Source organism: Dermacentor albipictus, chromosome 1 (genome assembly GCF_038994185.2).
Source record: "Dermacentor albipictus isolate Rhodes 1998 colony chromosome 1, USDA_Dalb.pri_finalv2, whole genome shotgun sequence".
NCBI classification, from domain to species: domain Eukaryota; kingdom Metazoa; phylum Arthropoda; class Arachnida; order Ixodida; family Ixodidae; genus Dermacentor; species Dermacentor albipictus.
In genome coordinates, this window is record NC_091821.1 from 159,357,608 (window position 1) to 159,383,276 (window position 25,669).

At 45.3% G+C, this 25,669-nt stretch overlaps 1 protein-coding gene and 1 long non-coding RNA gene across 2 annotated transcripts in view; one reads left to right on the forward strand and one right to left on the reverse strand.

Annotated features, from left to right (window-relative positions):
* LOC135910990 (protein O-glucosyltransferase 2-like) overlaps positions 1–8,162 on the reverse strand; it is a 54,089-nt gene extending 45,927 nt beyond the window's left edge. Inside the window, exons 1-2 of the mRNA XM_065443068.1 lie at positions 7,706–8,162; positions 7,214–7,413 (exon numbers count right to left, since the gene is read on the reverse strand). Coding sequence (XP_065299140.1) covers positions 7,214–7,413; positions 7,706–7,944 — 439 coding nt within the window. The 5' untranslated portion in view covers positions 7,945–8,162. The remainder of the gene's footprint in view (positions 1–7,213; positions 7,414–7,705) is intronic.
* Positions 8,163–8,275: 113 nt separating this feature from the next.
* LOC135911020 (uncharacterized) overlaps positions 8,276–25,669 on the forward strand; it is a 64,360-nt gene continuing 46,966 nt past the window's right edge. Inside the window, exons 1-2 of the long non-coding RNA XR_011509398.1 lie at positions 8,276–8,408; positions 24,172–25,272. This is a non-coding gene — a long non-coding RNA (uncharacterized lncRNA). The remainder of the gene's footprint in view (positions 8,409–24,171; positions 25,273–25,669) is intronic.

The following is a 25,669-nucleotide window of genomic DNA, read 5'->3' on the forward strand; positions in this document are numbered from 1 at the left end:
ACTTACTTACTTATTTGCTTACTTGCTTACTTGCTTACTTACTTACTTACAAGTCATGATGCTCTCCGGTGCGTGGGCGGTATGGGCAGGGTGGTAATGGCAGCAGATACGAACTCGCGTAGATGAACATCACTCCATCTCGGCATCGTTCGTTTCAGGGAAACCAAGCAACGCAAATGCCACGATTATTCTGCATGGCAAACGCTGTCCTGACGGCAAAATGTTGATCGTTATATCTGATATGCAGTGGATAACATATAGTTATACATGTTTTTTTTCCCCCTATAGACCTAATGCATAAAATGACACTGTTACTTTGACCCATCGTTATAACCGATATATCGTTATATGTGGTATCACTATAAGTGGACTGCACTGTATTGTTGTAAGCAAGTGCAGAACATTTTAAACATTCAAAAAGACAATGTGCTCCCGATTACAACCCTGCCAAAACTTTTCACCAGCAGCAAAGTAGAATACACTTAGTTACTGCTAAATTACTTCTGTGGTTCTCTGGTTGAGCTCTGTGTCACCAGGTGGCAGCACCACGCAGACATTTCATGCTCGTTTCTCCACTCGCCCAGTGAAACGCCCAGTCCACTTGCGCCTGCATTTACCTGAATACTGGACACTCTAAAACTCTCTATTGTGGCAGTAATCCTCCGGCATGAAGTGACATCCGCAAACGCGTAGATGCTGGCACTGATCGGATACCAATAGCCTGATGCACTGCAACCACTCTGCTTGCATGTTGCCTTGCAAAGGCAGTCGATGTCACAGCTTGAGATGTTGCCGATCACTAGATTTGCAGCCCACAATGTAACAGGGGCGATCCATGGTGCTCGCAAAAAGAGTTTGAGACCAGCTCTGACTGGCGCAGCTCGCGTCAACATGAAGAACATTGTAACACAAGCAGACGACACTTGCTATGTGTTGGAAGTGCTTGAGTGTAGTGATAAATTGCCGTTGTGTATTCTCTTTCCGTTACTTTTTTATAGAAACAAATTAACCAACATTCCAACTATTACAAACAACATTTGTTCACCATAAAGTTTGAAATGTTATTGATGACGTGACCAGGCTAGCCAATCAAATAGCTCACCGAACTGATGTTAATTGGGCTAACAATGTCAGTTGGGAGGGGGCGGCTGAAAACTCAGGGGAGTGGTGCCACTGTAATCGGTAGCAATGCACATTTTAAAACCCTGTAATAAATGACACACCTTACGTGGAGCACTTAAATGTGTAAATTAATGATCATACCTTACTGATCATACCAAATACCTTGGTCTTGTTTTCATACCCTGAATGTCTTTGTCCAAACACACAGATTTAATAACCTCAAAGGCACTGAAAAAGTTAGGCTATCTGCACTGCACATTGACCACGGCCCCAAGGGATACTTAACTATTGATGTATAAATCTCTAATCAGACATTTACTAGAATATGCTTCTCCTGTCTGGAATCCGCACAAGCAATGTGACATTAATCAAATCGAGGCCATCCAAAAGAAAGTGATTCACTTCATATGCCATAGGTTCGATAGAGATTTTTCACCTTCCGCAGCGCTTCTATCCCTAGGATTGCAACCGCTCTCCGATCGCCGATGGCCGGAGTCGCTCAAGCTTCTGCATTGCATTATTAACTCCTCCTGCCGGATTTCATCAGATAATTATCTAACTCCTGCTAAGCCATCCAATACTAGTAGTTACCATCACCTACACATTGCACCTTATTTTGCCCGTACAGACACATTTAAATACAGTTTCTTTCCCAGTGTTATTGAATATTGGAATTTTTTGCTTGGTAATAATCGTTCTCTGCCTTTAAACTTATCTTTAGCAACAATTGAATAGGTAGTTATTTTCATTAAGTCTGTAATGTTCATATTGCCTTTGTTATTTGTCATTGTTCTGCTTTTCATACACACTCCTGTAATAGCCCAATAGGGCTGCAGTATGTACAAATAAATAAATAAATAAGGGCCTAACCTACTGGCTCAGTACATTTGTACAATATCATCAAAATCGTTTAAATAAGTGTCCCTTTAGGAAAGAGTACAGTTCCTGAGTCATCACATGATTGTCAGCAGCTGTCAAAAATGTGTGTGCAATGTTGTTCTTTCCCTTACACAAGAAACATCTATTTTTTATGCTCAAAGAACTTTTCGAAGTTCTTACAAGTGAACACTTAAAAATCCTAGAGTGTGTGACGCTATCAAACATACAAAAATACAAAAAATCCATTCACCACATTAAATTTTGCACACTCAATTTCATTTGGCCAGCTCAATCTGAGTAAGAACAGGCACAACCTTGAATTGAAAAACCTACAGATGATTATCATTTGTTACTGTTCTTACAATTTTACGAAGATTTGTAAATGTATGCTATTCAATGCTTGCTTCTTTTTTACTGGAACATTTGTAGATTTCATTCCATTAGGCATGGATTTTATCTTTTTTGAGTAATTGCTCAGCTGCAACTGTACTTTCTTTTATTTCTTGTGCTTGCTCCACTTTATGCGCAAGTGTAAGCAGAGAAGCTTGGCTAATAAACAGAGACTATACCTGCTCATAGTTTCAGAACGAATGTATTAAGCATGAGCAGTATGTGTGTTAACAAAAAAGCGGTCTCTCGTCTGCCCAACAAATTCCTGTAAAGCAATGGCTTGCACAATACAGGCTGCTGCCTTTCAAATTTCATAACTGAATGCTACACGTCAGTTTCTTACGTTACAAATGGGCTACACACATTCGATACATAAAACAGGTTGTGTATTGTGAACATCTTATAGTGCCTATCTGGGCTTGCATCGTGCCTAAAATGAGGTTTTAACTGCCTTTTTTAGGTGCGTAAAACCTATATTGATAGTGCCTAAAAATCTGGTGGTAATGGTGGTGTGTTACCTTAATTTGTAGCTAAAGTAGAGCAGTAATATACTTCTTTTATTTGAACATAATGAGTAATGTATTTTGCTACCTTTTTTTGGGTAACGCCTACTACACTTATGATATCACAGCTCAGCCTCATTTACACACAATGTGCTCTCACACACCAGCCATTCTTCAAGGAACGTTGCCTCAATGATGTGGTTTCTTGAAGTTGCATGACGTGTACTTCAGTGAACAGTTCCAGTGGTGTAGTCAGAAATTTATTTCGGAAAATGGGGGGTTGTCAGTGGACAATTACCACTCCTCCACCTCCTTCACCTCTCTCTCTCTCTCTCTATGTGCGTGTGTGGAGGGTTGGACATCATGCAAAGACAAACTCTAAACATTCCCGACAAGAATGCTTTAACAATGAGGATGCAAGTTTTGTAGCCACTTCACATCAAAATATGCTATCATCCTTATGTTATCTTTAAAAACGATGATATTAAAAAAACTAAAATTTTGTTTACAAATTGATGCATTTATATAAGATATGTTGATGACCTAGCTAGTAGATGACTTGGAAAACCAAACAGCGCTAAAGACATCCCCATACAAAAAACAAAAACAGGACAGCATAATATTATGCCTCTTCTCGTTTGTAGGCCAGACTTGTTGCAGCCCAGGTAACAGTGATCACTGTTGTTTTCCAGCTAGATCTTGTTAGCAGCACATATTAAGACGGGGAAGGTGAGCCTCAGCTAGGTGACTGGCCACAGATGGCTGGTGTTGAGCGATCGGGCAGTGACGAGACACTCTCCCTATGTCCATAATTATCTGCCAACTTCCTTCTTGACACCTTTTATACACATCCCCGTGTCCTCATTTCTATCCCTCCACTCCCCTTCTTAAAATTCTTTTCCGTTAGTCACTGTCACACTCTTCAACATTCACCGGTTTGTTCAACGGCGCGGCGGCTACTGACATTCCTATATTTCTGTTTCTGCATGGACTTCAAGGCCATTCACCTACCTGCCCTCCCACCTGTGTGTTGTGGCAGTTTCTTAGCTTCCCAAGCCCAGCACCCCCCTCCCTGATATATTTTGCCATACGCATATCAGCATTCTGTAGGTTTTTCTTTCTTGTCCTGTTTTAAAGCAGAGCTTTCTAAAGTGAAGCTTTCTTTGCCTCTTCCTTCGACTTTCCCACTGCTGCTGCTGCTGTGGGCGTCTTGCCTGCTGCGTCAAAGGTGGTTCATAGCGTGTATATACATGATAGGAGCTTGGCAGAGAGGAAAGGAGATGTGAGAAACTCGTTTAGATCTTTGCACCACGTCGAATGTGCCATCTGGAGCTCCCTGGGCGTCCATCGCCCCATTAGCCTCTTGACAGCTGTAATCATCTGTGACCTCCCGCAAAAGCACTGCAGAAATTGCAGCGCTTACCTTTCTGCTATACCGAAGTCCAGAGGGAAGGTAGACAGAATGGTAGAGAGGAGGGGGAGAGGAGGCAGCGAATGAGTAGAAGCGACACAGCTGTGAAATGAGTGAACAACAGCCTTGCCACTCTTCGCTTGCAGCTCCTATACAAGGGGGCAAGGGGGGGGGGTAGGGAAAAGGTGACGTGAGAAGGCAAGACTATAGACATGACAGCAGTTGTATGGAAACTGGATAAACCTAAATTCAAGGTACAGTGACGTACATGACTACCCCCCCCCCCCCTTCCCCTTCAGACCGCCACTACCCCTCACCTTGCTTTAACATTCAAGCTTTCCTTTTCATTCATGTCACTCTTTCGGAGCCCATCTCTTCAAACCTTCTGTTCTGTGAGAAGAGGGGGGGGGGAGGTCGACCCCCCTCCCCCTCCCAGCTACACCAATGAACAGTTCAGATACAATATTACTAATGGCCATGTTATTTCATGCAGTGAACCTGACAAAGGATGTTGTGACCGTGTCTGGTCAAACTAATGCCTTTAGCTGCATCCTCTCTGAGACTACTGTGTATGTTTGTACTGTGCATTTCAAAATGAAACTGAATAAGGCAGTTTCTTTGAATTAGCCTCCACAGAAGCAAAGTGAGAGAAAGAAAGAGTACCAGGAATGTAGCATTGGGCTCTTAAGGCCAGATATAAAAGCAAAAGAAGCATGTGTAAGTGACATTTTCTCCAAGGTTTAAAGAATTCTGCATAAGGTAAACATTTAATACCCTTTGAAATTGTAACACGTTTACAGCTAGAGACAAACTACAACATGTGATGCAACAAAGATGTTGTGGAACTTCCCTCAGTTGAAGCAAAAATAAAAGAGACGGCTATCAAGAATGTGTGGAAGAAGTTTGAAGGTGTACTTAGCATAATTACGATGGACTGCACTGACATGTTTGTCAAAAGCAAGGTAAACAGCTTGCAGAATGTTTTCAAGTGATTTCTGCCAAATATGATTAAAGGCAGTACATAAAACAGAGTCAGATGTACACACCCACTTTTTCAGCCAGCATGTTACATTACTTCGTGCATTTAACCATCACACCCAAGCACTTTGTTTACAAGTACACTGCTTATCAATAGGCCATTTTAATGTGACAATTCAGAAGGAATGATAAATTTGTTTAGACTGGTAGGCTTATTGTCCAAAGCTGTATTTGCACTTCATTGAGAGGAAAGGGTGGGTTATTAGAAAAGAAAATTAAGGTCAACCTTTCCATTTCTGAATTTGGCACCAAAACCGCAGTATTACGACCAGCCAACATCACTGATTTCTGCGTTTCCCCCCACTTAACTGGCTAATTGTTGTGTGCAACAAGTTCCTGACAGCTGTGCAGTTTATATTTACTTCCCTGATCAGTAATCTCTTTCCCAAAATTGGTAAACAATCAATTATCTCTAGCTAAATGCCACCTAAATTATCATATCAGTTGGTGCAGAAAATTGCAAAACATTGTCGAATCAAGTTTTTCTTTATTTTTTATTTATTGTGGATTTTTTTTTCTCCTGTTTACAACAGAAAGGAAGCAGAAGCTAAAGGCCGTATGGCCTGACAAAGGCTTCTGTTCCTTACTGTAGCTTATCAAGCTCCGACTTACAGTATTTACAGTTCCAGATGTGCAATTCATCTCCCCCCCCTATGTAATGCCCTAACATGTCCTTAAGGTACTAAAATAAATAAACAAATAAATAAATAAATTAATTAATTACTAGGTTAACTTTAATGATATCTCTTTAATATCTGCTGAACAGAAGCTCTAAGGCTTTTCCACCACGAGTTTACAATGTGAATGCTTTATAGCTACGCTGCACGACTTAAGGCACTGCAGTCAACTTGAAAGCAGTAAAGCAGTTGCACAGGCATGTCAAGCTATAACAGGCGCAACAATTTCATTAGCTGTTTATATTTTTTATTGTAGTTAAGCATACCTGGAAATGTGTTATGTTAATAGTTTTTAAACTGCTTGGAGTACAGACACTTAAGCCATGTAAGTGCTAAATATATGAACTATGACAAAACCCGCTTCATGAGGAGTGCACAAAGAAATTTCATATTGGCAAAAAACATTTATATGGCAAAAAGCGAAGGGTAATCACTATATATGGAAGATGGTGATATGATGATCATAAAAGCAAACAACAATCATTACAATATTAGCTGTGTGGTTCTCCACACAGCTTATAACCTTACTGTGTGTGCTCTCCAAAAAGAGCCCACATGGTTTTGTCTGAATTTTCAGCTGTTTTTTACAGTATGTCAGTGCATACATCTTGCAGACACAAGTGTCACCGTGTGATCTAAGCAGCACTATTGTTAGAAATGCCCGAGCCTGGTGTGGTGCAGCCAGAAAGGGCCATGGAAATAATATCTTTGAAGAAACTCATTGCAACCAACCATTTGCTTACCACCAGATCTTGATTCTTTTGCCTATTTTCTGTTTTTGGGACAATAATTAAACAATGAACTCAAAAAAATATTAAAGTAAGGTGGATTACAGTTTCAAAAACCATGGGCTGCATACATATGTGTGAACAGTGCCACCAGTTGCCTGAGAGCTTTTCAGCACCCCTGTATAGAATATAAGCTAATGATTTATGTGTAAACCAGTAAAACAGCAATCATATGTATGCACAAGTGTGGCTGTGTCATTTCCATTTGTAACTAGTTTTGATCAGTAGAACCGATTGAACTGGTCATCATATCCTGACCTATAGAAGACGCTTTTGTCTTGTCACAACATTTGACTGCATGCAAAAAATGTGCAGCGTGGTACACCCTAGAGCAAAGAGAACCACTGAAGTGTTCAGGTTCGCCAACTCTCACCATACCACATAAAGGCAAGTAAAGCGGAATACCTTTAACCACAACCGGCGATTCCATGAGGGGAGATCCATTGAAGCTGACCTCCACTTGTGCCTCAGGGCAACTTTTAAAGAGCTTGTAGCGAACAATGAAAAGCCCATCTCCTCGACTCAGGACCTGGGTCCAAATGCTGCAGTGGCCGTTGGTTCCCGTGATACTCACAGTAAGGTTCGTCGAGGATGCTACCGTAAAGCTGCAACAAGAATGCGTTCCGCCGAGTCGGCATCGTTTCAGAAAAAGCAACTGCTCGCCAGAAGTAGTGAGAAATTTCCAAGTTCTCGTTCTCTCGTCATCTGCGGTCGAAACGCTATGACAGCTACGACCGTATACGTACTTAGCACGTTTGTGTATGTTGTGATGTTGGAGACGTATGACAACATACTCGAAATGTTTAATCGTTATCACCAATATGAGTTACCATTTCATATAACAACGCACTCGAAATGTTTAATCATTATCAACAATGAGTTACCATTTCGACTTACTTGTTGCCACTAGCGTCAACGAGGTGTACAAAAAAGTATCTGGCTGGAAGGTTGAAGTTTCCTCGGAGGCCAGGGCCATACAAGCGCGCCGACACTTGAGGCTGTGGCCGACCGTTCGGCCAACTCCTTTCGGCGCATGTAGCCACGGGGCACTTATCTTCAGCCGCGGCCACGGCCACTAGCAGCATTGCGACGCAAAGTCGTCCCGCAAGTAGCATTCTTCTGTTTTTCGAAAACATAACTTGTCAGCAGTCCGAATCGTCCGTTTCACTGCGGTGCATAGTTTTTTTCCTAGACTTGCACCGCCACAGCTTGGCACGGTCCCGCCCAGACGGATTTATCATTACACCACGCTAGCATTATCGCCAGATCGCCTTCACGCTAGTCAGCAGTTCCAAAAGGATTACGTCGTGCGCGCTTTCGGCCGGTGTGCCTGTCTGTCTCGCCTTTCGCCGTGCAAACGGAGAAGACTAGCCGTGCTTCCGTTCCTCCTCTCCTAACGGGTACCCTTTATTTGATCGCTGAGTATTTTTTTTTAGCGCTTTTGTTTTGAACACTTTTATTTCAAACGAAAACTTCAGCTGAATTCAGCCCCTTCAGCCTAGCTTTCTCGCATTGCTCCCCGCGTTGCGTGGCCTTTCTCAAATACCGTGTTTTCTACATAGAGTTGGGCTCGCGGAGCTCATCTGTGTTTCAATCGAAGGTAAGTGCTGTCGTTTTTCTGCCCTGTCGGCATACGTGTGATGGCCTTAAAACACTTTCGATCGCGATTCGAGCCCGATCGGGATCAAATTTCTTTATCGCGATAGGTTCATTTGTAGGTTGAGGAAGGGAGCCAATCGCGATAGCGAAATTCGATTAAGTCTGCAGTCCGGCATTTCAATGACAATGCCTCCTTTTGTCCATGATTATCGAGAATCTGAACAACGAGGAACACAGACGAGCAGTGCGCGTCATCAAATGTATACCTCGTCAGAAATCTTTTAAAGGTTCCTCGCTCGTATTCTTGCTTGAGGGAGCTACCAAACAGCGCTAGCGCACTGTGTCTGCACTGAGAGTGCATGGTAATTGTCACACGTAATGGGTTCTGGACCGTCGTCATTTCGGCTTTTGCGAAGGGCTTCACTCAGCTGTCAGATATGTTGTTCATGTGCCTGATCCTATAGTTATCCACGTTAATATGGATGGAGTGCCACTGACAAAAAAATCTAATAAATAAAAATAAATTTTATAAAACGAGGTAACTTAATTTCTAGCCCATTCTTTCTTTTGTCGTGTGTTGAACTGCAAACCAAGGGAACCATTTCCATTTGGTGCCTTATTTTGAGGAGTGCAAATCATCTCAGTCTAATGTGTACTTGGAACCATTCGTGTGCGAATGAAAAGAGTGCTCCAAGAAGGCCCGACTAGGAAGCAAAAAATTTGCTGTGCCGTTTGGAGTACTATATTCTGTGAACACCTCCGAAGTCGTACATTCTTGGCATCAAAGGGCATAATGGGTACTTCAGCTGCTCCAAATGTGTGACTGAGGGAGATCTTGAGCAAGGACGATAGTGCTTTCCTGAATTAGATGCACCATTAAGAACAAATAACAATTTCTATACAGCAGAGCAAGAAGAGCACCACACCACGAAGACCATTTTGTTGAAATTGCTTATTGACATTGTTCATCATGTTCCACTTGATTATACATACACTTGGTCTGTCTTGGCATGGTATGGAAGCCCTTGCTACTTTGGATCAAAGGTGCAAAAAGATACGGTATTGGAAAATATTCAAGAGATGCATTGTCAGGAGCAAACCTGTTGTGTACTGATTCTGGCCGCTGAGTTCAGCGGATGACGTATCTGCATCAGTTAACGGATGGATGGATGGATGGATGTTATGAGCGTCCCCTTTGGAACGGGGCGGTGGCTTGCGCCACCAAGCTCTTGCTACTATGCTGCCTAATATCCTACCTAGGTTAACCCATGAGAAAAAAAAAAACACACACTATGAACTACCACGTCCAAATTTTCTGATACCCTATTGCGAACTGTGCTTTTGTACGTCTCCGTCCTTTGTCGTTTCCCTACTTTTCTTCCACCAATCCTCCAATCGCCTCTTACTGATGTCTATTGCGGACCTGTTTGCTTTACCACTGCTCCCGCTGAACCCAAGGGCTTCAAGGAGGCCAGTGGTGCCTAAATCGACCGCTGGATAGATGTCTTCACATTCTAATAAAATATGCTCCGTCGTTTCCCTAGCTTTACCGCAGCAAGCACATGCTTCTTCTTCCTTCTTATATCTCGCTTTATACGTGCGTGTTCTAAGGCATCCCGATCTCGCTTCGAAAAGTAATGAGCTTCCCTTTGAGTTATCATAAATGGTTTCTTTCCTAATTTCGTTTTTTCCCCTTAAGTAGTTACTCATGGCAGGTTTCTTTTCCATTGCTGCCACCCATGAGATTAATTCAGCCTCTCTGACTTTCCGCTTGACCTTCTTTGTTGCTGTGTTGCCCACCCCACAGGCCGCATACTTGCTGGTAAGCTTCCTAGTTCTTTTCCTCCACTGTGAATCAATGTTTTGCCTGTACAGATACCTGAACACTCTCCCAGCCCATTTACTTTCCTCCATATTCCTCAGCCGTTCTTCATACTCAATTTTACTGCGAGCTTCCCTCACTTCAAAACTAGTCCAGCCCATATCCCCTTGCACAGCTTCATTTGTAGTCTTCCCGTGAGCGCCCAATGCGAGGCGACCCACTGACCTTTGGTTCCCGTAGAGTCCTGATTGTACCCCTGATTTAAAGCAAACAACCGCATTTGCAAAAGTAAGTCCTGGAACCATTACCCCTTTCCACATACCTCGGAGGACCTCGTACCTATTGTATCCCCATAGCGCTCTGTGCTTCATTATGGCTGCATTTCTCTTCCCCTTGGCTGTTATGGTTTTTTCCTGTGTTTCCATATATCCATTGCCTTCGTTTATCCATATACCAAGGTATTTATATTCTGTTACCCGAGGTATTTCTTGGCCCTGTATCTCCACTGTCTGTTCACTGCTCTTCAACGGATGGATGGATGGATGGATGTTATGAGCGTCCCCTTTGGAACGGGGCGGTGGCTTGCGCCACCAAGCTCTTGCTACTATGCTGCCTAATATCCTACCTAGGTTAACCCATGAGAAAAAAAAAAAACACACTATGAACTACCACGTCCAAATTTTCTGATACCCTATTGCGAACTGTGCTTTTGTACGTCTCCGTCCTTTGTCGTTTCCCTACTTTTCTTCCACCAATCCTCCAATCGCCTCTTACTGATGTCTATTGCGGACCTGTTTGCTTTACCACTGCTCCCGCTGAACCCAAGGGCTTCAAGGAGGCCAGTGGTGCCTAAATCGACCGCTGGATAGATGTCTTCACATTCTAATAAAATATGCTCCGTCGTTTCCCTAGCTTTACCGCAGCAAGCACATGCTTCTTCTTCCTTCTTATATCTCGCTTTTACGTGCGTGTTCTAAGGCATCCCGATCTCGCTTCGAAAAGTAATGAGCTTCCCTTTGAGTTATCATAAATGGTTTCTTTCCTAATTTCGTTTTTTCCCCTTAAGTAGTTACTCATGGCAGGTTTCTTTTCCATTGCCGCCACCCATGAGATTAATTCAGCCTCTCTAACTTTCCGCTTGACCTTCTTTGTTGCTGTGTTGCCCACCCCACAGGCCGCATACTTGCTTGTAAGCTTCCTAGTTCTTTTCCTCCACTGTGAATCAATGTTTTGCCTGTACAGATACCTGAACACTCTCCCAGCCCATTTACTTTCCTCCATATTCCTCAGCCGTTCTTCATACTCAATTTTACTGCGAGCTTCCCTCACTTCAAAACTAGTCCAGCCCATATCCCCTTGCACAGCTTCATTTGTAGTCTTCCCGTGAGCGCCCAATGCGAGGCGACCCACTGACCTTTGGTTCCCGTCGAGTCCTGATTGTACCCCTGATTTAAAGCAAACAACCGCATTTGCAAAAGTAAGTCCTGGAACCATTACCTCTTTCCACATACCTCGGAGGACCTCGTACCTATTGTATCCCCATAGCGCTCTGTGCTTCATTATGGCTGCATTTCTCTTCCCCTTGACTGTTATGGTTTTTTCCTGTGTTTCCATATATCCGTTGCCTTCGTTTATCCATATACCAAGGTATTTATATTCTGTTACCCGAGGTATTTCTTGGCCCTGTATCTCCACTGTCTGTTCACTGTTTTCATTGAATACAATAACACCTGATTTTCTAACACTAAATTTCAAACCTAAATTGTTGCCTTCCTGTCCACAGATATTAGCCAGACGTTGCAAATCACTTTGCTTGTTTGCGAGCAACACAATGTCGTCCGCATAAAATAAACCTGGGAGTTGCTGCTCTATTACTGTACCTGCCTGTTTGTATGAGAGATTAAACCCGATATTACTTCCTTCTAGCGCCCTCTCCATCCTCACCATGTACATCATAAACAGCAGCGGGGATAAAGGGCACCCCTGCCTCAGTCCCTTGTTGATATGAACTTTCTCCGCGCTCCTCATCCCTTCCCATTCAACGCAAACAGTATTTTCTAGGTAAATCTCTCTCAAAAGCTGTATACAATCGTTACCTAAGCCTTCCCCTTCCAGAATATCCCACAAAATGCTGCGGTCTACGTTGTCGTATGCTCCTGTAATGTCCAAAAAGGCCACATACAACGGTCTGCTTTCTGCTTTTGATATTTCAATACACTGAGTAAGAACAAACAAGTTATCATCCAAACGCCTACCTATTCTAAAGCCATTCTGAAGCTCTCCCAAAATGTCATTATTTTCTGCCCATGCTTGAAGCTTTAATTTGATTGCCTGCATTGCTAGCCTGTATATTACCGATGTAATGGTCAACGGTCTATACGAGTGAATTCTGTCTTTCTCCCCCTTACCTTTATAAATTAAATTCATTCTACTTTGTCGCCAACTGTCTGGTATTCGTCTATCTTTTAAAGTTTTTTCAACTGCTTTCACGAGAGCTTCCTTACTTTTTGGTCCCAGTTCATTTATCAGCCTAACGGGAACCTCGTCTAGCCCTGTGGCTGTGCGCTTAGGAATTTTCTCTTCCGCTTTCTTCCAGTTTAAATTTGTAAGCACTAGCTCCTTTCCCCCTTGGGTCTCTTTCATGCTCTTTTTTTCTTCAAATACAACCTCGTCCTTGCCTTGGAAAGATTCGGCTGTTACTTTTTGGATGTAATTTATTGCTGCTTCTCCTTCCAGTCTGTTTTCATCTTCGTCTAGGATATGTTGTTGTATTGTTGTTGATTTCCTGCCTAATAATTTTATGTGATTCCAAAATATTCTAGGTGCGGCCTTCTTTTTCTCACGTATTTCTGACAACCAACTTTCACTTTCACCTTTTAATTTTGCTTGCACCAGTATTTGAACCATAGACTTTTTCTCCCGGTATATTTCCCATTTACCGGTTACTTCATCCTGTGGCAACTGCGCCTTCTTTGCCTGCCTGTGCTCTCGAGATGCTTTCTGTCTTTCGGCGATCGCTTCTCGTATCTCCTTGTTCCACCAGCTTTTTGGTTTCTTTTTTCCTTTCCAATGAACGTGTTGTTTCTCTTTCCGTATTTCTGTCGTTACTACACTTAGAAGCTCACCATATTCCCACCCCTTACTTGGCGACTTGCCAATTTCTTCCTCCACTCTAGTGACTATATTTGCTATTTGTTCAGCGTTCAAGTTTGGGCTGGCCATTTTGCTTTCGTTGCTCTCTTTCCCAACTACATATCCCATTTTCAAAATGATGCGTTTATGGTCACTCCCTATGCTGCTAAACCCTTCCTCATCGATGACCATTTCTCTCAACTTATCATGAATTCCTTCTGTCATCAGACAGTAATCAATGGTCGATTGCCGGTTTCCCACTTCCCACGTGATCTGTCCTTCACACTTTGGCCCTGTATTCACGATCACGAGGTTATGTTGCTCGCAAAGGTCTAGCATTGACTTCCCGTTATTGTCGGTATAGCCATCTAAATCCTGTATGTGGGCATTCATGTCACCTAATAGGACTATCTCAGCACCATTCCCGAAACCCCTAATATCAGCGCTTATGCATTCCACTAACTCTTTATTCTTCTCTGTGCAATTTATTCCGGTCCACAAATACGTAACTCCAAGCCAAGTTTCTTTCCCACTCATTGTACCTGATAACCAAAGATGCTCTTGACATTGTGAATTTACTCTTTTCCATTTGGCTCCCTGATGGATGAGCATTCCGACTCCCCCTCCCTTTCTTTCCGACTTAGTTCTGTTGCACCCTTCCCATACATAATTCTCAATAACTGGCGGCTCTTCTGAGTCTCTAAGGTGCGTTTCTGTAACCGCATACACCCCTATTTGTTCTCTATGTAACTGCTCCTCAATCTCTGCCCACTTTTCCTTTCTTCTGCCGCCCTGTGTTGAAACGGATGGATGGATGGATGGATGTTATGAGCGTCCCCTTTGGAACGGGGCGGTGGCTTGCGCCACCAAGCTCTTGCTACTATGCTGCCTAATATCCTACCTAGGTTAACCCATGAGAACAAAAAAACACACTATGAACTACCACGTCCAAATTTTCTGATACCCTATTGCGAACTGTGCTTTTGTACGTCTCCGTCCTTTGTCGTTTCCCTACTTTTCTTCCACCAATCCTCCAATCGCCTCTTACTGATGTCTATTGCGGACCTGTTTGCTTTTCCACTGCTCCCGCTGAACCCAAGGGCTTCAAGGAGGCCAGTGGTGCCTAAATCGACCGCTGGATAGATGTCTTCACATTCTAATAAAATATGCTCCGTCGTTTCCCTAGCTTTACCGCAGCAAGCACATGCTTCTTCTTCCTTCTTATATCTCGCTTTATACGTGCGTGTTCTAAGGCATCCCGATCTCGCTTCGAAAAGTAATGAGCTTCCCTTTGAGTTATCATAAATGGTTTCTTTCCTAATTTCGTTTTTTCCCCTTAAGTAGTTACTCATGGCAGGTTTCTTTTCCATTGCCGCCACCCATGAGATTAATTCAGCCTCTCTGACTTTCCGCTTGACCTTCTTTGTTGCTGTGTTGCCCACCCCACAGGCCGCATACTTGCTGGTAAGCTTCCTAGTTCTTTTCCTCCACTGTGAATCAATGTTTTGCCTGTACAGATACCTGAACACTCTCCCAGCCCATTTACTTTCCTCCATATTCCTCAGCCGTTCTTCATACTCAATTTTACTGCGAGCTTCCCTCACTTCAAAACTAGTCCAGCCCATATCCCCTTGCACAGCTTCATTTGTAGTCTTCCCGTGAGCGCCCAATGCGAGGCGACCAACTGACCTTTGGTTCCCGTCGAGTCCTGATTGTACCCCTGATTTAAAGCAAACAACCGCATTTGCAAAAGTAAGTCCTGGAACCATTACCCCTTTCCACATACCTCGGAGGACCTCGTACCTATTGTATCCCCATAGCGCTCTGTGCTTCATTATGGCTGCATTTCTCTTCCCCTTGACTGTTATGGTTTTTTCCTGTGTTTCCATATATCCGTTGCCTTCGTTTATCCATATACCAAGGTATTTATATTCTGTTACCCGAGGTATTTCTTGGCCCTGTATCTCCACTGTCTGTTCACTGTTTTCATTGAATACAATAACACCTGATTTTCTAACACTAAATTTCAAACCTAAATTGTTGCCTTCCTGTCCACAAATATTAGCCAGACGTTGCAAATCACTTTGGTTGTTTGCGAGCAACACAATGTCGTCTGCATAAAATAAACCTGGGAGTTGCTGCTCTATTACTGTACCTGCCTGTTTGTATGAGAGATTAAACCCGATATTACTTCCTTCTAGCGCCCTCTCCATCCTCACCATGTACATCATAAACAGCAGCGGGGATAAAGGGCACCCCTGCCTCAGTCCCTTGTTGATATGAACTTTCTCCGCGCTCCTCATCCCTTCCCATTCAACGCAAACAGTATTTTCTAGGTAAATCTCTCTCAAAAGCTGTATACAATCGTTACCTAAGCCTTCCCCTTCCAGAATATCCCACAAAATGCTGCGGTCTACGTTGTCGTATGCTCCTGTAATGTCCAAAAAGGCCACATACAACGGTCTGCTTTCTGCTTTTGATATTTCAATACACTGAGTAAGAACAAACAAGTTATCATCCAAACGCCTACCTATTCTAAAGCCATTCTGAAGCTCTCCCAAAATGTCATTATTTTCTGCCCATGCTTGAAGCTTTAATTTGATTGCCTGCATTGCTAGCCTGTATATTACCGATGTAATGGTCAACGGTCTATACGAGTGAATTCTGTCTTTCTCCCCCTTACCTTTATAAATTAAATTCATTCTACTTTGTCGCCAACTGTCTGGTATTCGTCTATCTTTTAAAGTTTTTTCAACTGCTTTCACGAGAGCTTCCTTACTTTTTGGTCCCAGTTCATTTATCAGCCTAACGGGAACCTCGTCTAGCCCTGTGGCTGTGCGCTTAGGTATTTTCTCTTCCGCTTTCTTCCAGTTTAAATTTGTAAGCACTAGCTCCTTTCCCCCTTGGGTCTCTTTCATGCTCTTTTTCTCTTCAAATACAACCTCGTCCTTGCCTTGGAAAGATTCGGCTGTTACTTTTTGGATGTAATTTATTGCTGCTTCTCCTTCCAGTCTGTTTTCATCTTCGTCTAGGATATGTTGTTGTATTGTTGTTGATTTTCTGCCTAATAATTTTATGTGATTCCAAAATATTCTAGGTGCGGCCTTCTTTTTCTCACGTATTTCTGACAACCAACTCTCACTTTCACCTTTTAATTTTGCTTGCACCAGTATTTGAACCATAGACTTTTTCTCCCGGTATATTTCCCATTTACCGGTTACTTCATCCTGTGGCAACTGCGCCTTCTTTGCCTGCCTGTGCTCTCGAGATGCTTTCTGTCTTTCGGCGATCGCTTCTCGTATCTCCTTGTTCCACCAGCTTTTCGGTTTCTTTTTTCCTTTCCAATGAACGTGTTGTTTCTCTTTCCGTATTTCTGTCGTTACTACACTTAGAAGCTCACCATATTCCCACCCCTTACTTGGCGACTTGCCAATTTCTTCCTCCACTCTAGTGACTATATTTGCTATTTGTTCAGCGTTCAAATTTGGGCTGGCCATTTTGCTTTCGTTGCTCTCTTTCCCAACTACATATCCCATTTTCAAAATGATGCGTTTATGGTCACTCCCTATGCTGCTAAACCCTTCCTCATCGATGACCATTTCTCTCAACTTATCCTGAATTCCTTCTGTCATCAGACAGTAATCAATGGTCGATTGCCGGTTTCCCACTTCCCACGTGATCTGTCCTTCACACTTAGGCCCTGTATTCACAATCACGAGGTTATGTTGCTCGCAAAGGTCTAGCATTAACTTCCCGTTATTGTCGGTATAGCCGTCTAAATCCTCTATGTGGGCATTCATGTCACCTAATAGGACTATCTCAGCACCATTCCCGAAACCCCTAATATCAGCGCTTATGCATTCTACTAATTCTTTATTCTTCTCTGTGCAATTTATTCCGGTCCACAAATACGTAACTCCAAGCCAAGTTTCTTTCCCACTCATTGTACCTGATAACCAAAGATGCTCTTGACATTGTGAATTTACTCTTTTCCATTTGGCTCCCTGATGGATGAGCATTCCGACTCCCCCTCCCTTTCTTTCCGAAACCCCTGTGTTGAAGAGCGCCCTCTCCCGGCCTAGTTCCCACTGTTCTGTGGTTCTGTGTTTGTTTCGTGACGGCAATAAAAGGTTATTGCCGATACGCCTTGTCGCGATGGTGCCTCGCGATACGACCCACGCAGCAACATAACACTGGCGACGAGGATGGGATTGAATGAGACCGCCGCAATAGGAAGCTAGCTCCTGTCCGTACTCGTTCACAATGACGGCCACCACAACGGAGGGGCTCGAGCCTTTCGACATCACCCACCCTGAAGAATGGGAGGACTATGCAGAACGTTTCCAGTTCTTCCTCGAGGCGCAGGACGTTACGGACGCCAGCAAGAAGAGATCGATATTCCTCAGCCGCTGCGGTCCCGCCACTTTTCAATTAGCCAGGGCGCTCGTAGCACCGGCCCAGCTGAAGGATACACCGTTCGAAACAATCCTCGCCGTTCTGCGTGACCACCTAGCGCCGAAACCACCGGAGCTTGCCAGACGATATGAATTCCATCGCCGCGACCAGGCACCAAGTGAGTCTGCCGCCGCCTACCTCGCTGCTCTTCGAACGACGGCACAGCACTGCAACTTCAACGACCTCGACACCGTGCTACGGGATCGATTCGTGTTCGGACTGCAGAACGACACGGTGAAGCGGCGACTACTGGCGAAAAAAGAGGTGTCTTTCACTAGTGCTGTCGAGGAAGCAGTCGCCGCTGAGGCCATTGCCCGGGAAGCCAGCCTAGCCTCGTTTCAAACCACCAATGCGCCACGTTTCGAGCCCGTGCATCAAGGGACGACGACGGGCGATGATGGCGAGCAAGACACCGCCGAGGATGTTCTTCGGTTGCGTGCGAGCCTCACTCAGCGACGGGACACCGAGAGATTGGTGGGCGGCCCCTGCGCCAGCTGTGGAGGCTCGCACGAACGCCGCCTGTGTCGGTTCCGTGGTGCCCAGTGCAGGGAATGTGGAAAAACCGGTCATATTGCTAAGGTCTGCCGGTCCCGGAGGCAGCTTTGCCCACGTCGAAATGCCAAAGATCAAGCCCGGATGCAACAATTCAAGACCGCTCCTCGCACAAACATTTCATACTGCGACGACTTGGCAGTTACTGCTATCAACGAAGTGTCTAAACCCGCCAAGAGGAAGATACATGTGAGTGTAAAAATCGAAGGCACACAGTGTCAGATGGAGGTGGATTCGGGATCAACTTTTTCCATTATCTCCGACGCCACAGCCAGACGCATTTTTCCAAAGGGGCGTGTCAGAAACCTACAGCCACTTGATGTTGTCATGAGGGACTATCAAGCAAACCGTATCGCTGTACGAGGAGTTGGTACCGTCCGAGTGCAGTTCAAAGATTTTGACGGCCCATTGCGCCTGGTCATTGTCAAGGGCGAGCGCCCAAGTCTTCTCGGGCTGGATTGGTTTCCGGCACTCGGTATCAATATCACGGGAGTGCAACGCATCGATCAGCAACCATCCTCACTTGATAGCATATTCCGGGATTTTGCCTCTGTGTTCGACGGGACGCTGGGCTGCTACAAGGGACCGCCCGTTCAGTTTGCACTTGACCCTGAGGTTGTGCCTATCCGCCTGAAAGCAAGAAGGGTTCCTTTCGCACTGCGACCGAAAATCGACGCCGAACTGGACAAGCTGATAACACAAGGAATCCTAGAGCCGGTTGACCACGCTCGTTGGGAAACCCCTATTGTTACGCCACTGAAGGCAAATGGGGACGTCCGCATCTGTGCAGACTACAAGTGCACCATCAACAAAGCCTTGCAGCAGCACTCGTATCCGGTACCAGCTGTCAACCACCTGCTGGCATCCCTATCTGGTGGAACTGTCTTTGCGAAGCTAGACTTAGCACAGGCCTACCAACAGCTCCTAGTGACTGATGAATCTGCAGAGGCGCAGACCATTGTGACGCATCGGGGTGCTTTCCGCGTTCGACGATTACAGTTCGGTGTCAGCGTCGCACCTGGCATCTTTCAGAGTTTAATGGAGAACCTATTGCGCGGACTACCAGGCGTCATTCCATATTTTGATGATGTCCTCATTTCAGGTGCATCGCACCAAGAACTACTTAGTCGCCTTCGAGAGGTCCTTCAGCGGTTCCAAGATGCAGGGCTTAAGGTCAAGAAGGAGAAATGCCAGCTAGGAGTGACTCAAGTGGAATTTTTGGGTTTCCGAGTCGATGCTGAGGGAATCCACCCCACACTGGCCAAGACGCAAGCCATCCTTAATGCACCGCGGCCGTTGAACAGAGCCGAGCTGCAGGCCTTCCTGGGTCTTCTCAATTTCTATCATGCATTCCTTCCACACAAGGCCACTGTCGCTGAACCCCTGCACCGTTTGTTGGACAAGAAGGTCCCCTGGCTGTGGGGAAACCTACAACAAACTGCGTTCGACAATGTGAAGAAGCTACTGGCATCCAACCAGGTGCTCACACACTTCGACGAGAAGAAGCCGGTGATCCTTGCATGCGATGCGTCCCCGTACGGAATAGGAGCAGTGTTGAGTCACAGAATGCCGGATGACACGGAAGCACCAATCGCTTTTTATTCAAGAACCTTGTCCTCTACGGAGCGTAATTACGCCCAGATTGATAAGGAGGCACTCGCTGTGGTTGCCGGAGTAAAGAAGTTCCATGACTACGTATTCGGCCGCCCATTTGAGATCCATACAGACCACAAGCCGCTCCTGGGGCTCTTCACATCAGACCGGCAAACGCCACAGATGCTTTCACCACGAATGTTGCGTTGGTCCATTTTTCTTAATGGGTACCAGCATACTCTCCACCACCGACCAGGAAAACAGTTAGGCCACGCAGATGGTCTCAGCAGACTGCCTCAAGCGGAACAGTGCCAGGATGACCCTTCGCCAGCAGAGGTCGTCATGCTTCTGGACGTACTTCCAGAATCTCCAGTCCATGCAGACGATGTAGCTAAGTACTCCGCCAAGGATGCTATCCTCTCCCGTGTCCTCAACTGGGTGTGGAAGGGGTGGCCAAGGTGCGCTCCGAGTTCCGAGTTCACACCTTTCATGTCCAGGCAACATGAACTGTCCGCCCACAAGGGATGCTTACTGTGGGGTGACCGTGTGGTGATTCCACAGAAGTTGCGTTTCCGGGTCCTCGAAGCTCTGCATGTCGGACACCCTGGCATCGTCAGAATGAAAGCGCTTGCCCGCAGTTATGTATGGTGGCCCGGCATGGATGCGGCCATTGAGGAATGGGTCCGGCGATGTTTTCCTTGCCAGGAAACACGGCCCGAGATGCCTCGGGCACCTGTGCACCCATGGGAGACTACCCGGACACCATGGTCACGCCTGCACATTGATTTCGCTGGTCCCTTCCAAGGACAGACCTTCTTGATTGTGGTGGACTCTTATTCCAAATGGCTGGAGGTCATACTAATGTCGTCAATGACATCGAGTGCTGTAATCACTACCTTACAAAGATTGTTCGCAACTCATGGCCTGCCAGATACCCTTGTTTCAGACAACGGCCCGCAATTCACATCCACAGAATTTCGAGGGTTCCTGGATGCCAACCTCATCCGCCAAGTGACATCTGCACCGTTCCATCCATCCACGAACGGGCAGGCCGAAAGGATGGTACGGACCACCAAAGAGGCATTAGCTCGAATAATCCGAGGAAGCTGGGCAAAGCGCTTGGTAGACTTCACTCTACAGCAGCATGTAACTCCGCACACAGTCACGGGGCGCGCCCCGTGCGAGTTGTTGATGGGCCGCCGACTGTCTACCATGCTGGATCGGCTGCATCCAGACCGGGCCCCTGACAAGTCCTCCCGGTTGGCAGAAGTTCTGCCGACACCACGCATATTCCAGCCCGACGACCCTGTATTTGCACGTAACTACGGCCAGGGCCCACCATGGGTATCTGCTGTGATTTCCAGAGCAACTGGCCCGATCTCTTATGAGGTTGCTCTTCCGGATGGTCGTGTGTGTCGCCGGCACGTGGACCAGCTTCGTCGGCGGAGCAGCATTCCCATGAGGTTAGCCGAAACTGTACCTGAAGGACAGCCTGAGGTTCAGCCTTCGTCAAGCCCTTCACCTGGCGGAATGAGCAGCAGCAAGACACCAGATCCCAGGGAAACCGAGGAGCACCCGACAGCCATGCTACCTCCCGAGGCGCAACCAACAGTCATGCTTCCTTCGGACGACATAGCAGCACCTCAGCCAGCACCAACAGAGCAAAGTGTAGAATTGCCGGGCCCACGCCGTTCGCAGCGTTCCCGGAAGACACCACAACATCTTTGGGACTTTGTGCTGGCATTGGCTGACTGTTGAGTACCAACTAAGGGGGAAGGAGTGTTGTGTACTGATTCTGGCCGCTGAGTTCAGCGGATGACGTATCTGCATCAGTTAACCCCTGTGTTGAAGAGCGCCCTCTCCCGGCCTCAAGAATGTATATATTGTAGCAGTTATCAAGTTCCCACTGTTCTGTGGTTCTGTGTTTGTTTCGTGACGGCAATAAAAGGTTATTGCCGATACGCCTTGTCGCGATGGTGCCTCGCGATACGACCCACGCAGCAACATAACAAAACCCATATCGGATTTTGATGCACGTGTCGTGGTGGGGCGTCGCAGTCATGTGGAAAGGCGGTGATCGCAATGACATCCCGGCAGTTGTCATATGGTTGTATCAGAAGGCCAAGAAACTGCGTAAAGAAGAGAAGCTTCCTTTTCCTTTTTCCTTTTTTCCGCGTTCTGTGTCTGACTGGAATAGCCTAACAGAACCTTATGACACACTATATGACTCGATGATTATGTCTTTTTGTATTATTTCCTCTGGTACTATCATGTTTCTTTTCTTGTTGTTGTTCTCCTTTTGTGTAAAACAGATATTCTGTAAATTGTATTGCCCGTCCTGCTTGGACCAGATTGGTCTGCAGTATGTAATAAATAAATAATAAATAAGTAAATTCAGAAATTAAGCACTTTGTACGAAGTCCGGGAAGCCACGAAGCTTGTCAGGTTTTGGTAAGTGGAAGGCCACAGAATTTCGCATGTTTCTGTTGTACATAGTGTTGTGCCACATTGCGGGCCTATCATCAAGGCAACGGGAGCTCCCCCCTCCCCATTCGTTCTTCTAAAGTGACTGCCCTTGTGCTGAGCTTCAAACACCCACTGACCACCTTGACATCGTCATGTCAAGCCAACTCGCCCAACTATAGGTATGAACCTTCAAAGTTCCATAAAAGTGCCAACCCGTTACTGTGGGTCGAACTAAGGAATGTGTGCCACATGAAGACTGCTGCTGCAATGAAGGCGGAATGCGTTTGGTGATGTCACCACCTGCCCTGCCTTGTCTCTGCCGACAATGGGTCGCCAAAAGGATTTAAGGCAGAATTGACCCATTGTTAAGACAGAAAGTCACTACCAGCCGCCCCGTCGGTCTGGTGTGCTCTGGCCTCTACTTGCACACTATTTTTGGCTATATCTGTACATATTGTATAAAGCTTTTCGTCTCCTCCAAGAGTCTGTCTCTTGTTCTCGACACCGAGTTGCAATAATAGGGCCTGTTCACTTAAAGTCGCACATTGCACTGCGCCTAGTGCACAACTTTATTACATTGCACTAGGCTGTCAACCTGCTTTGTAGCCTGCAGTATTGCGGCCAGTACTTGGAGTACCTAAGAAAGCTTCTGAGGCATTTTGTTGAGATAGACATCACATTGTTTGGTTAGCATGTGTCACACAACATTCATGTGATTATTCATGCAGCAGATGATTTCCAACCCTCCGTAAACTTTAATAACTACAGTGCATTCCCATTTGAGAACTACATCTGTAGGCTAAAGAAGTTGTACGAAAACCCAAAAGGCCACTGGAGCAGCTACACAACCATATTCTTGAAGAACATTCTTTCAGTAGGCCTTCACATTGTAGCTCAGCCTGACTGCCATCCAGCTGGGATGTCATTTTCATAGATGCAGAATGTGCAAAGCTGAAAGGAACACCCAGAGGGATCTTTGCCCTCTGGATGTGTTGGGCCACAGTACAAAGCCCTTGAATTTGATTCCGTTGCCATCAAACCAGGCAAAAAAATGTCTACAAGCATCCGTGCGATGATGGCACAATTGTAAAGATTGAGAATATTGCACTCTGTAGATTGTCAGCCTGTAATAATTGGCACACCCGCCGTGGTTGCTCAGTGGCTATGGTGTTGGGCTGCTGAGCACGAGGTCGCGGGATCGAATCCCGGCCACGGCGGCCTCATTTCGATGGGGGCGAAATGCGAAAACACCCGTGTACTTAGATTTAGGTGAACGTTAAAGAACCCCAGGTGGTCGAAATTTCCGGAGCCCTCCTCTACGGCATGCCTCATAATCAGAAAGTGGTTTTGGCACGTAAAACCCCATAATTTAAATAATTGGCAGAAAATATAAAAGTTGGAAGAGCTTTACATGTACTCATGTAGTTCCCCACTCTTAAATATACATCTGGCATCCGAAGCTTCTGATCTGCAGTTCTGGCCCATTTCACAAATAAAAATGAAACGTGTGATGCTTCCAGTTGGCAGAAAACTTGCAGCCTTTCCGTTTGTGCACCAAAAGTGACTGTGCTGTTCAGAACATCTCTGCTTCAGTTCTTTTTTTTGTGTGTGTTTGAGTGTGTCTGTGCATGTTTAGCTTGACACGCCAACATTATGAACTCTAGGAACCTTTCTGGCTTCACGTTATACGACTAAGAAAAGTGTTCTGGTGATTTTGATAACTGAAATGATAGCTTGTTATTAGGTGACCCCTTTGTCGTGGTGTCATTCCCTGAAGAGGAGGACAGCTTGGCCATCATTCACACATCAAGGCTGAAAGAAGACCACCACTCTACATTTTGGCCAATAGAAAGAAAAAAAAAAACCCCTGGAAAACGACGAAAACTAAGGATGCAAGGCACTAAGCCAACAGGCTCCTAGATTGAAATGCAGACTCCATCGTCAAACACTGGGCTGGTAAGGTTGCCTTTTACTTTCTCAATTCTTGTGTTGTAACCCCCCCCAGACACCTATATGAGAGGGCGCAAGACAAGCTTAATTCCCTCCAGTACTCATCTGACACTAACAGTGGAAGAGAATTGGGACAGGGCAAGAGGAGGCGGCGAAATGTGATGGATTTTGGAGAAGACGAAGAGAATGGCAGCACAGACTATGGTGAAAGTGATGAATATGTCCAACCAAGGGCATCGACATCACCTCGCCCACTATCCATAATAGACAAGGGGAGGTTGTCAGCATGCTATTAAAATTGTGCATTGAAATTTCAAAGATTTTGTAAAAATTGCTTCTCGAGTGAGTTACTTCCAACTCTGCTATGTGAACCGCAAATCTTGTATACGGGTGTAGAATGAAAATTTAGTTTCTAATAAATAGAGTAGTTTGCTGGGCCAGTTGGTGCATGGTGAACGTGTAATGGTTTCCAGCAAGTACGGACGCGAGCACAAGTAATTGTAGAAACGGACAGGACAACGCTGGACTTAAAACTGAAGTTTATTGCGATAACATTCCACAAAGCTCCGCCATGCATGCGTATGGAAAAAATCTCCGCCAAGCATCTCCGCCAAATCTCCGCCACGCATGCGCATGCATTGTCCTGTCCGTTTCTACTTACTTGTGCTTGCGTCCGTACTTGCTGGAAACCATTATACGTTTAGTTTCTCATCTTTTTTTTTTCCTTTAGGCAGGTATGAGCTGACCTTGGCAGAGTCGTCTTGCCAACTTCCGTACTGTACAGATAGCCCGCCTGAAGCAACTCAAATGCTTTATAGTAACCACTCTTTTACTTCAGATTTCTGGGGCTGTTCTTTGTCAATCATGGATGCTTAACAACCAAGTTCACAGGTCGGTATGTTTTTCACTATTGTGGCTCTGTTTTCATCTCTGACTTTCTAAGTTTAGCTTGATGGAATTAAGCTTAACACTATAAGTTATATGACTGTCTACGTGGTGATTTCACTTTATTTATAGCTTCATAGAAAGTTGAGAATGCCACTGCTGTTCAGATTTTTCAGCTGTTTATTTGCCTATGTCTAGGATCGACTCATGCACACGTGCTGCAAGAAATTGTAATTGCTGCATTCTACTCTAGTTAGGTCGCTGTTAGGTATGCAGTGCCTGCTGCACAAATGCCAAGCATACGGACCAGCATAGTGGTCCACGCTAAATTGTTTTATCATTTACGCTGTGTTAGCAATTAAACCATGTCACACTCACACACGTTGTACACTTTTGGATTGTGTGGT